General features: G+C 36.5%; 1 protein-coding gene across 3 annotated transcripts in view; it reads right to left on the reverse strand.

The window, feature by feature from the left end:
• The window catches only part of PAX5 (paired box 5), a 333,546-nt gene that overhangs the window by 283,940 nt on the left and 35,650 nt on the right, over positions 1-13,956 (reverse strand). For 2 of the 3 annotated variants that reach the window (XM_074281759.1, XM_074281760.1), the window contains exon 5: positions 10,385-10,513. In XM_074281759.1, the coding sequence (XP_074137860.1) occupies positions 10,385-10,513 (129 nt within the window). The remainder of the gene's footprint in view (positions 1-10,384; positions 10,514-13,956) is intronic. The other variant, XM_074281761.1, reaches the window with a different exon arrangement.

Consider the following 13,956-nt stretch of genomic DNA (forward strand, 5'->3'; position numbering starts at 1 on the left):
AAAACCACAGGATTCTACACAGTTACTTATATAATAACTTAGATTTATATAGAACTTCATGGTTCAAAAAGTACATAATAAGGTATGAAGTGTCAATTATTACCAAACTCATTATTCAAATAAGAAGATTAATGCTCTTAGAATCACAATAACTTGTCCAAAGTCACACAGCTAATAAGTTTCAGGGCCAAGATCTGGTCCCAAATCTCTTGATTACAAGTCCAATGCTCTTAACATAATACCATATTACCTCTTTGAATGGAATGATGCTGTCATTATCATAATAATTTATCTAGACATGTGTGTGTATAAGAGCATATACATAGATGACTATATACATATGTAGTGTGTATACATATGTGTATATGTGTGGAGAGAGAAAAAAGAGAGAAAGAAAGAGTGGAAGCAAGAGAGAACAAGAAAGAGAGAGAGAGAGAAAGAGAAAAAAAAAGATTGTGTTTTAGGGATGATATAGCTTAGGGTCTTAGAAATCATTTAGAGTAATAGACCAAGTCTAATTAGATTGTATTCTATTCCATTCATTCATTTTTCAAAAAATCATTTCTGAAGGACCTACTAAATGCTAGGTATTTAAAAGAAAAACCTGAGAAGTACCACACTGAAGCACAATAAATCATCTTCACATGTGTAAGATTGGGGAGGCACATCTAGAGATCAATTTATGGGGAAAAATCTCTAGAGGTTTTAATGGACATGTTAAACATAGATTAAGGCAAAGCAACACGTGGGTCAAGGGAATGAAAATGAATTTGGATTTCTTGAGAGGAATCACATCTACTGATCAATTAACTAGCATTTATTAAGTATCAACTTAAACCTTTTTGTGTGCATTATAAATCGCTTAAGCAGCCTGGTGAAAACCATGGACTTCTCAGAATAATGTCTTTAAATGAACATAGTACAGTTATTCCTTTCACACAGATTCTATGACCAAATTTTATAATAAGATACTATAAATACCCCAGTTTAAAAAAAAGAAAAAAAAAAACAGACTTTTTTTGAATGAAGAGAAGGCAAAACATTTTTACCCAGATTTCCAGATCACCAGAGTGTTGTACTCCTAAACCTAGCAATGTGGAAAGAATAACTGTACATACAATTAAAAGAGAAATCAGTTCTACTGAAACACAATCATACATATATATATATATATATATAGTTATTGCTCATGAAGATATACAATTAGAAGAACTCAAGGGCAATAGCCTCATTGCACCCTGCTTTGGTCAGACCACATCTGTAACATTACATTCATTATAGGCAGCATCTTTCAAGATGGACAAGCTGAAGCAGGTTTCTAGGAGATAACAACCAGGATATTAAGGGGACTTGAGATCATGTCATCAACATATCAATTAAAGGAACTGGGGATGTTTAGCCTGGAAAAGATAAGTCTTAGGAGGAACTGGGGATGTTTAGCCTGGAAAAGATAAGTCTTAGGAGGAACATAACAGCTATCTTCAGTTCTTTGAAAAAACTATCATGATAAAAAGGGATTAAATTTGTTCTGTCTGGCCCTGAACCAGGAACAGGATTTGGAAGTTCTGACAGTCAAATTTTAGGTCAATTCAAGGAAAAGAAGAATTCGAGCTGCCGCGAGTTTTCCCTGACTAGAAGTCTTCAAATAAAGGCCAGAAGATTATTTGTTGGAAATGTTATAAAGCAGATTCCCAAGTCCAGTATACAATGGACTAAATGACTTCTGAAAATCTCTGACTCAGAATCTGTGATTGTGTCAATTTCCTCATTTTACAGGAATCTAGGTGCACCTGAAGTCCAGGATTGGGATCAGAAAGATCCTGGATTCTAACCCTGGAATCTAATCTAATTAGATTCTAATCTAATACTAGCTGCATGGTCCTGGCATATTTCTTCACCTCCTAGGCTCAGTTTCCACATCTATAAAGCTGAGAATAACAATGATATGTATAAAATACTTTATAAACTTCAAAGCATTATTTAAAAATATTTTACAGGAGAGGAAGTCAAGAAATTAAATGGATATTGATCAAAATGTAAAACTTAAATTGTCTCTGGATTAACTGAAATAATAAACCAAGACTGAAACTATTTCAAGAGATAAAGCAAAAAGCTTCACAAATTCTTAAGAAATAATAGGCAAATGGCCTGAATATATTTCCCTTAATCAAATGTGTGTCCCTTAAATAAACATTACTGTACTTGCACAAAGTAGTCTCCTCACTTTTGGTCATCCTGCTTCATTTTATGATATATATGTACAGGGGGAGAGAAGAGAAGGAGGGAGGGGAAGGAAGGAAGGAAGGAAGGAAGGAAGGAAGGAAGGAAGGAAGGAAGGAAGGAAGGAAGGAAGGAAGGAAGGAAGGAAGGAAGGAAGGAAGGAAGGAAGGAAGGAAGGAAGGAAAGATATGAAGGGAAGGAAGGAAGGAAGGAAGGAAAGATATGAAGGGAAGGAAGGAAGGAAGGAAGGAAGGAAGGAAAGATATGAAGGGAAGGAAGGAAGGAAGGAAGGAAGGAAGGAAGGAAGGAAGGAAGGAAGGAAGGAAGGAAGGAAGGAAGGAAGGAAGGAAGGAAGGAAGGGAGGGAGGGAGGGAGAGAAGGAAGGGAGGGAGGGAGAGAAGGAAAGGAGGAAGGGAGGGAGGGAGAGAGGGAAAGAGGGGAAGAAGAAGGGAAGGATGGAAAGGAGGGAGGGAGAGAAGGAAAGAAGGAAGGGAGGGAGGGAGAGAAGAAAAGGAGGAAGGGAGGGAGGGAGAGAGGGAAAGAGGGAAAGAAGGGAAGGATGGAAAGGAGGGAAAGAGGGAGGGAAGGATGGAAAGAGGGAAGGAGGGAGGGAAAGAGGAAGGGATGCAGGAAGGAAGGGAGAGAGGAACCTCTGTTCACAGAGGTTGTTGTCTATCCTTCATTCTAAAGAGGAACATGACATCAGGAGGTAATATCATGACATGCAAGTGAATTAGTGGCTATATTTCAGGGTGGTTGTTGTTGTTGTTGTTGTTGTTGTTGTTATTTCCTAAATTGCCAATACAGGTTAGTCAAGTTTTCTTAGAGATCATGTAGTCCAACCTCCTCAGTTTGCAAAAACAGAAAAAAAAAGTATGAAAATATCAAATGATTTGCATAAGGTCATAGTGGTGTTTAATAGCAAAATCAAGATTTGGACCAAAGATAATGTAAAGTAACAACAATAACAACAAACATTTATAGAATGTTTTACTATGTACCAGACATTATGATCTAAGTGCTTTATAATTATCTTATCCCACCTAGGAAATAGGTACTATTATTTTTTCCATTTTACACATGAGAAAACTGAGGTAAATGGAGGTTAAATGGATTTTCTCAGGATCTAATAACTAGGCAGTTGTGAAACCCAAATGGTATCCACCTAGTTATAAAATTTCTTGAAGACAGGAAGGATTTTTTTTTTAGTCTTTATAATTCCCCTTGCTTAGCATAGGTGCCTTGTACTCATTTGTTGAACACTCGTTGTGTGAATCCAGGTCCTCTGGCTTCACATTCTATGTTATTTTTTACAGACTCTCTATTTACTGCCACCCAGCCAAGCCTCTTTTGGATTGTTGTGAAGGAGAGGAAGGACAATTTTGCCAAGGAATTTGAACACTCCCACTAATAGTCATGGTCAACTTCAAACTCATTGGTGCAATCAGTTCTCTCTGAAAGATGGCTTGGCAATTGGAAGTTTGCCTCCTGAGTGTGACAAGATTAAACAGAGCATGTACAAAGTTGCCTTTCTGATTTCACTTAAGTGCCAAGCCCCAGCTCCTCACTTGGTGGTCAGAGAGAGAAAGAGGCTTCTTAACATGTGCATGGCTAAGCTGAAGCTAGAGTAGATCATCAGCGGGAATCAAGAAGGGCACCTGTGTGGGTGTCCCATTCAACCATACTCCACCAGAAGGAAAACAAACTCCAAAGGCTCAAACCATACAGTGAAGAAAACTATCTGCCCTAGTGAATTCAAGTTTATTACCACCCTATCCTTACCCAGAGGAGTCTTCCAATGTGGTGTTATTCCCCTTCCCCAACAATTCAAAGGAGACTACACTAGCTAGCAGTAAACAAACATAGCTTGCAGAGTAGCTTATTAAAATGTTATTTTTCAGCTCCATCAGCCTTCTCTCAGTAGTATTTTTTCAAGGTCTTAGCTCTTCCTTTGACTTCACAGAAGGAAATTAAACTGTTTCTTTCACTCCTGGCTGGATACAGCAAAGCCTCATTAATTCAGATTCTGCTAATTTAGAATTTGTGACAATTCTGACAGGGGTGGACTGAAGTTTACTTTTAGTTTCAGGCAGGGGAAGAGTTTTCTAATCAAATAAATTTTATAAACAAAACTGCAAGGGGATATTTATCTACCAAAAAGGATCAAATTTTCTAACATTTTAGAAGTTCCTTCCTAAAATATACAAAAAAAATTGATTTGCTAATTATAAATCATTTCTTCCTATAGATCCCCAAGGAGTTCTGTCTGCCACTATTAGCAGTTAGTCTGAGCCACTGAAAAATTAATAAAAACACATTTTCTTGCAAATACCACATAATTCAGACTTGGTAGATGGTATTAATGTCAAATAGATCATACAAAAACCCTCACCCAGTCCAAGATCACCCAGTTCTCTGTGCTTGACATGCCACTTGAATCTATCCACCAGCTATGAACTTCACCACTTTTATTTCAAAGCTCACATCTTCTTGAAATAAATATAAAGGAGATGGCAATCATACAGCTGAAACAGCACTAATAAGGAGCCCCCCCATTATAGGCCTAGCTCTTCCCATACATTGCCCCGGAGACAAGTAAAGGAGAATCTGCTACTTTATTTGTTCTCTACCTCACAATAACTAGTTTGGTTTTTTCCTCTACCAGTTAAAATCAGCAAGTGCATTGTAGTTTTTAATCTTTAGAGAACTGCCTACAGTACAGAGAGATTGAATAACATGCCCAAGATCACAGACACTTTTTGTCATAGACAAAACTTGAATCCACTTTCTGCCTCAAGTCTTTCTCCCCTCCCATCCTTCTCCATTCATCTATAAGTGGGATATTTCCAAAGCATAGGTCTGACTATGTCACCACCTTCATTCCATATGAGCTCCAGCATCAGATATAAACTCCTCTGGCATTTAAAGTTCTTTATAACTTGGCCCTTCCTACCTTTCCAGTCTTCTAATACTTGACTTCCTTTCATGAACTCCATGATAAGCTCCTGCTTTTTGCACTATCTGCATCTCATGCCTGGAATATTCTTCACCTCCACATCTTGGTCCCTCTGATTTCTTTCAAAAACCAACTCAAGTCCCATATTCAGCTGGAGGTCTTTCCTAGTGCCCCCTAGCTGCTAGTGCCTTCCTTCTCAGACTAGACTCTTATTTAGCTTACTCTAAATCCCAGCTTCTTAACCTGTAGGTCACTACCCCATTCCCATATAGGGTCTTATAAGTGAAGATGGGGGTCACACAATTATTTTATTTGTATATCGATTTTATAACCTATATACCCTGGGTCATGTAAAAATTTCTGGGACAAAAAGGGGTCAAATAAAAAAACTTTAAGAAGCCCTGCTCTAGACAAATTATCTAATTTCCAGTTACCTCAGTTTCCTAATCTATAAAATGGGGACAGTAACAGTATCTATCTCCCACAGCTGTTGTGAAGATCAAATGAGATAATTGCAGATCATTTAGCACAGTGTTTTGCACATAAATTATATAAATGCTAATTATTATTGTTTTTATTTTTATTACTGCAATTATTATTATCTTCTATTTGTTCTGTATAGCTGAAGAGCCCAAGGGCCATGCTACTCTTAGTAAATCAGGTGCTAGAATTACTTGAGAGAACAACAGAATAGACTCATGGTTCAATGCGAGTAGACTTGAAAGCCCATATTCATCATAATTCTGCCTTGAAACTATAGTCATGAAACATATAAATACCTCATGATTATTCCCCTAGTTAGAGAAAAGGAAATTCTCTAACAAGTAAGAAGTTGGGATTTCAATCATGTGCTAGGATACTATTTCCCAAACTTTTACAATGCTCTCATCTCACAAGCAAAGAGATAGGAGGAAACGAACTGCAGTTGGAGGCAACTACAGATATCTACAAGAAATGAAATGAGTGGGGTCAGAGAAATGAGATTAGCATTCTTTAGTGAAATAAAAGAAAATATTTAGGAAAAAAATATTTAGAAAAACTCAACTGAAGTAAGTCAAGGGAAGGAGATAAGAACTGCTAGTTACTTCCCATTTTATAGAGAACATCTGTCTTTTTTTTCTAGACTTCCAATTTTTTGAATGAGCAGTGACTAAAAATAAAAGACACTTATACCTTAGTTTCTTGCTCTTTTAGCCTTCATTTGTTGAATCTCCCTGGAAGCACAGGATTAAGAACTACTGAGCTGCCTTCATGGAACTATTCCTATCACTGTTGCTCAGTGGCTATTGGGAAAACATGTTCCTCCCTCTCTTTCAGATGTTTGGGCCTTTTTATTCAAAAAGGTTCTCCTTTTAGTCCCTCCCTGGTTCCAAAACATGTGATAATTCCTTGCCTAAGCAAATAAGTTAAAAAAAAACAAAAACTCCAAAGCCCCAAAGCTCCTGTGAATCCAAACCATTCTTTCTCTCTATAGAAGAGATTGTTAGATGGTACTGAATTATTTTCACATTGTCTCCCTTAATAGAATATATGCTCCTTGAAGACAGGAATTGTTTTTATAATTCTTTGTTATAACACATAAGCATTTGATAGTCTATGAATGACTTTCATTGGTTATTATGGCCACAAATATTTATCCCCTGGAGTCAAACTTAGTTTAAACTAATCTTCAGAAAAAAAATAAAGTGATCATCAGGTCTGAACTTAAAGTCATCCCAGTTTCTAAGACTAGACCTTACATAGAGCGCCCCAGAACCCAAAGTCATGTCCAGACCAAAATGAAGCACAAGGGCAGGACAGTAGTGATAGAATCTACTCAGAAACCTCTCCAGGTTGGGCCCTAAAAGAATGGCCACACATTATGGAAAAAAATGAAGATAATAACATCATCTACTTCCCAGGGTTGTTGTAACGATCAAATGAGATAATAGCTGTAAAGTGTTTAGCACAGTGTCTGCCACATAGTAATGTTAAATAAAGGTTAGTTCCCGTTGTGTTGTTAAATTAAATGGTTAGTTCTTTATTTTCTATCCAAAGCTTTTCTCTACCCATCAATGGGAAATATGTTCACACTGAACATTCATTAAACATTAATGTTTACACTAAATAGTTTTTAATAAGTTTATTATAAAAATTGGTTATAGATAAAATCTTGACCATTCTGCTACCCTCCCAAAAAACTTGGAATATGCAAAACATAGCTAACTTGTTACAAATATTCTAATATTTTATATGGCACTCATTTCTTTATATGGATAAAATATTGTTTTCTAAATTCTAACCAATGATGCAATTATTTTGAATAGATTTTAATTTTTAAAATAAACTGAATATATTGTCCCTTAGGATTGATTGTAATAAAATTTTGTCATTAGGAAAAAAATTAATGTTTAAACACAGACTGAGCTCCTAAATTCCTGAGCTGTCTACCTCTCTGGCCAGCCCCAAATTCATAGAGTCATGCAGCGGTATAACTGGAATAGACCTCAGTGATCATTTTAACCAATCTTTTTGAAGATAAGGAAAATTGAGGCAAGTGGAGACATAAACATTGACTTAACAGGCCCAGAGCCTACTGTTCTTAAAATGGATCCCCCCCCCAAAGCAATGTTTTTTGTGTTCTTAGGCAATCCATGGACTCCTCAGAATAATGTCTTCAAATTTATATACATATGTATTATATTTATATATATATAATGGAAAACCAATTATATTGATAAAAAGTTATCAAAATGTTTTTTTTAAACAGGTTCTCATATGACTAAAGGCTAAAAGTCTCCATCCTAAGGTATAAAAGTACAGAGACTGATCCATCACATGTTCTCTTTCCCCAAAGACATCTTTGTTTTGCATCACTAGAGGATTACACAAGTCTGGAGAAGATATGCTCCCTACAGAGAATAAAAAGCACATGGGGAGGGGAGAGGGGGAAGGTTGTCTGCAGATAGCAGAACGGAGGGGGCAAAGAGTGGCCAAAGACAGTTATTCTCATTAAGAATGGGCCACTGGCAGCCTGAATCCCTGTTATATTACTGAAAGTAAATCAAGTTCTTTTATGTTGATTCATTTCTTTACTAAAAGGGGAGCACAGAGCTTTTTAATACAGTACAAAATTTTGAAGTGGGAAGGGACTGATTGCCCCCATTCACCTTGATATACACTGAGGATTGTGCCTACACCCTGCAGAGCAATAACCTTTCTTGCAGGAACCCAATACAAGCTATAATTCCCTCAACCTGCAAGCCACAGCTGTGCAAACCATTATCTATGTATCTGTCTGTATGTGGGTCAGAATCCAAGCCTGCCTTCAAAACTTACTACTGAAGCACCCCCCCTGCCTCTGTGTCAGCCTTTCATCACATGTCCTTCTACTGTTAGGGGGAGCAACCGATCCCCTACTAAGACACATCTGTTCTTAGTTCCTATTACAACAGAAGAAAAAAATGACACCTTCAGCTATATTAACCAATCGAGGCTGTCTGGTTTGGTTTGCCCCTGTTGCTACCCTGCAAGCAACCCACTGGGTTAAAGACTAGTGACATCTGTTAAAAAGTAAAACAGAGAAGAAGAAGCCACCAAAAGTCATGAATACACTTCACAGCACTGAGCAACTCCCCAGTACCACTCATGATGTGGAACAATCTGCTGTCATTGTAAACTCAGTTTTCCAGTTATTGATCTTAAGTACTTAAGCATGTGTGCATGTGTATATGCATTCCTTACATATATTCTGGAAAAGGAATTGAAGAGCAAAATAATTGAATCAAGATTTCCGTCATGCTTCTTTCAGGTTTCAGACTACCCTAATGTTATAGAGTATTTCCCCTCTTTTCCTGACTAAGGTTTTACTAACTCCCAAGGAGTTATTTCTTCTCTCAATTCCATTAGTGTCAATTAGAGCTGCCTGTTTTATAAAGAGGGAGAAAAAACTTTAGTTAAGATAGCCCACTCTTCTTTGAGACATGGGACTCTACTTGCTCCAAGGCAGTAGCATCAATTATTATTATTTTTTTAATGAACAAGGGAGTTTGAAAATCAATGCTGATATCACAAAGGAATGGATGAGATGTAGTTGTGTTTGGAGATGAAGGACTGGCCTTGGAGTCAGAAAGTTCTGCCTTGATATGGGTGACAATATGATTAAGTGACAATAGGCAAGTCACTGGAAGTGATCCAAGCTAGTTTCTAAATCACAGACTAAGTTGCTAATCTGTTTTGATGGATGGTATATCCATGCTGAAAGTTGCCCCACATTACTGAAATCACAAGACTGAATGATTAATAAATTACTTAAGGCCTATGAATAAGGGATTATTATTATTATTGTCAACAATTGTATTAAGCCACTCCTAAGATGAACTGTTATAAATAAGCCTCTATATAACAGTAAGGGATTCCTTTTCCCTGTGTTCCTGAAAATAATGACTTTTCTTTAGCAGTACTACATTAAAGGGATAAAAAGCAGAAATCAAAATATTCTTTCACTTTCACTTTTTCAGAGAAATGAACTGTTTTCCCAAAAATCTCTAAAAAGATTCTATCATTTTCTAAAGATTTCCCAAGTATATTACTATTTGGCATCCTTTTGTTCCAGTGGCTGCCCGGAGATTGATGTTAACCAACATTGAGATTTTTCCCTGAACATACCCCATCAAAGTCTTTTTTTTAAGCCATCTTTTGCAATAGTACTAATGAATAGTACTATTCCTACATTGGGAATTTCAATTTTTCCTGAAGTAAAAGAATATGAAACATCCAGGATAGTTAATAATATATTAGTGCATACAGCTAACAATCTCTGGGTACTTTTCACTTAACAGCTCAAAGCCTTATCTTTTAAACAGGAAAGGAGTCCCGGTCCCTATTCATGTGTTAATATATTCAATCAAATGAAAAAAGGAAGTTTTTCCGTTGTAATTTGCATCTTTGCCCTAACTAGAAATTGTTAATTGGAGACTGTCACTAGCGTGTTTCAAGGTGGATGAATCACTCCTAAAGGTGTTTTCCTAAGGCATTATCTCATATTTACATCCTATAATTGCATATACACAAAAACATACAGTGCAAATGGAAAGGGGGTGATCGTGTTGCAAGGTGCATGGCTGAGAACTCAGACAGATTGTAACTCTGATTTGATAAGCCTGGTCTTGAAGCCATTGCTTCTGAGTCAATACTTGTAACAGTGCCCCAGGTACAATTATCATTTACCTTCCTCTCTTTTGCGTTTGTTGGTTTCAGCGCTAGGAGATGTAATTCCCAGAATTCCACTAATGGAGTAGGAGGAACCAGCAGAATCGGTACTTGCAGTAGACACTTGGGTCACAGAACCTGTGGAAACTGAAATAAAGTCAAATTGTCAAGAAAATAATGATTTGTGAGCAGAGCTACATGATACCTGAGAGATCACTTTAGTCTAACGCTCTGTCATAGTCACTAGGAATTAGTCACCCTGTTTCCCTTATCCTAGCCCTTGAAAAAAATAACCTGAATAAGTAAATTGAGCAGTTGCTAATGTTTGACAAGCTAAAGATCTTTGCCCCAGATGCCATGCACAGGAAAGGGGTATTTTGAATAGCCCAAGAGGAAGGAGTTATTGCCAAGGGCTGATTGGTAAGATATATAGGTGAGGTTCTCATCTACTTCTAATCACCACAATCAATACATATTCCTATATACCCTTCCCTCAAAACTTTCCTAATTCATCCCAGACCGACTCGGGCAGGAATGGCACTAATTGAGGAAGACACTTGCATACTGCCGCATGCTTTTCCTTTTGTGATATCGATATTTCTTCTTCTGTCCTGCAAGAAGTTCTCCATACTCCCTGTAAATCTGATTTCCCCTGGATATAAATAGCAGGGGAAAGAGATTGGGAATAGAGTACCGCAAAGTGGGCTTTATCCGGCTCTCCACTTAAGATTGCCCTGATTCTAACAGGCAAAACTACAAATGCGACCTAAAGGGGGGGGGGGGGAGGGGAGGATTTGCAAAATCTGACATCACAGTCTTATTGAGATTTTGCGCATAAATTGTTTGTCCTTTTTAAAGTTCACGTCTATTTATTTTAAAAGAACCAGAGCAAGGGTAGGAGTGTGTCGGGTGGATTTTTTTTTTAATACAGTATTTAGAGGTGAAGTGAACCTGCAGTATGGTGTGGAGGAAATTGAGAATATAGTGAAGTCAGGGGACTTAATTTATTAAGTTATTAAGATCCTGGCTCTGTCATTTACTAGTTGTGTGACCTTAGGCAAGTCAATTAACTTCTCTACATCCCCGTTTCCTCATCCATAAAATGAGAGAGTTGGATCCAATGGCCATTTCTGGGTCTATATTCTTTTGAATGAACTTAAGTAGGAACAAGAAAGTATTCAGAAGTTGTGATCTGAACCACAGGAGGGAGTATCTGATACTGATAAGATCCTGAATTCACACCTTCAAATCAATGGGTTTGGGGTTTTTTCATCGAGATAAGTTATAACTTATTTCCACTTCAAAAATTAATATTCTTAAGAGTGCAAAGAGCATTAGATTGAGCATCAAGAGAACTGAGTTCTAATCTTGAATGCCACTAACTCTGACTTTAGTCAAGTTATCTCATCTTTTTGGATCTCCATTTCCTGATTTTTAAAAATAAAGGATAGGCAGTGGATAAAGCACTGACTTTAGAGCCCTGGAGTCAGGAGGACCTGAGTTCAAATCCAGCCTCTGATACTAGCTGTGACGCTGGGAAATTGTCTCAATAAAACAATAAATAAATAAAAGGCAGGAACAAGATGAATGCTAACATACCTTCCAGTTCTACTATTCACATTCTATACATGATTCTAAAATACACTCCCAACACAGAGCTTCCATTGTCCTAAGAATCACAGTATACAATCTAACTATACAACAATTTAACTGGTTATACAATCACTCAACAATTTACAATCCTGCCTTTGCTACATGTGATCCTGACAACCCATGAACACTGTTATTATTTTAAAGAATAAATTTGCCCTTAAGCCAGTCAAATTACATTACCAACCATGAGAATGAAAGGACAAAAAGACCAATTTGCTTGTCTCTTCAGTCAGTTCTCTGATCGGTCAGTTTTTCCTGGAACCTTCATTTTAAGTGTCAAGGTCATCCATATTCATTCTTTCATTCCTTTCCAATTCTGCTTCAGACTCTCCCAACTTTTTTCTCCACTATGACCCCTTGAGTAACTTCTTGGTCTACCCTCTTCAACCTTCTTTTCAGCTTCTATTTCTATATTGTTTTTCTTCTATTAGAATATAAGCTCCTCAAGGATAGGTTCTGTCTTTTGAGCTTAATGCAGTACTTGGTGCCAAATAAATATTTACAATAATAATTACATTATATTATAATGATAATCATGATTATAATATATTATATTGTTATATATATACATATATTGATAGTTAACATTATTATATAAATTAATATTATAATATCTCAATAATATCAATAATAATCAATGTCATTATTATGTAAATAATAATAATTGTTTGTTAACCTGTCCCTCTTATAGGGACAGTTTTAAAATATCTTGCTTGGAATGAAAAGGTGAAATAAAATCTTTGATAGTGTCAGACACTAGAGGGAGGCAATGTTGTACTATGGAAAGAGCACAGGTTCTGGGGTTAAGGAACATGGGTTCAAATTCTATTTCTTAAATTGACTACCTGAGTAATCTGAAGCAAAGTCACTTAGTCCCCCTGGGCTTCATTATCCTTATCTGGAAAATGAGAAGGTTAGACTGGAAAGCTTCTGAGCTAGCTTTGAATTCTATTTTAGTGCTCATGATCCTAGAAACTGACATTGTTGCTGTTTTTCAATCATTTCAGTCATATCCGATTTTTCATGACTCCATTTGGAGTTTTTTTGGTAAAGATACTGGAATGCTTTACCATTTTCTTCTTCAGTTCATTTTACAGATTAAGAAACTGAGACAAACACAGTTAAGTCTTAGGAAAATAAACTCTCACAATAGTTTAAATATCATTCAAGTGTCATGAAATAATATTGAGAGACTACATCGTATAAGGTATCTTTTTTTTAAGTTCCAAAAAAGATTTAAAAAAAAGAAGAAGTTAAAGGTATATATGCCTCAAAAAACTATTTCCTAAGGCTAGGGAATGGTCTGTTTTGTTGTGCCCTTCTACATCTTATCTTAGTTTATTCCAATTTCTATGTCTGTAACATTATTATAATGACATTTACCTGCTATATCACAGAGACTGAGTATATAGATACTATTATAAAATATATTATTATATAATTTTACTTTTTTCCCCAAAAAAGTAGTGTATAGAAGGGAATAGAGAGCTGATCTCAGAGTCAAGAAAATCTTGGTTCAAATATCATTTCTGACATATACTAGACATATAGCAAATCACAATCTTCATTGCCCCCAGATTATTCACCAAGCTGCAGACTATATGCCAATCCTCATAGGCAGAGAGAGTTTCCTTTTTCATAGTTCTCTTTGCCAAAGAAATTACTGGCCTATCTACCAATGCAGATAATACATGAAATATCCATATTTCATTTAACCAAATAAATGTTAGTTATTGTTATGCAACTAGCAAGTATCAAAAGATTTGAACCCATGGCTTCCTACCTCCAAGTCCTGAATTCTATCCCCACAATCCAATATGACATTCTGCCTTTTACAGTTTCATGCATTCTCCTCACCCATTGGAGAGAAAGAGTAATGGACTGAAAGGGGAGTGGGATGAGATGAAGATCTTCAACATCTGAATTGACTTTCTACA

Source organism: Sminthopsis crassicaudata, chromosome 1, assembly GCF_048593235.1.
Source record: "Sminthopsis crassicaudata isolate SCR6 chromosome 1, ASM4859323v1, whole genome shotgun sequence".
NCBI lineage: Eukaryota > Metazoa > Chordata > Mammalia > Dasyuromorphia > Dasyuridae > Sminthopsis > Sminthopsis crassicaudata.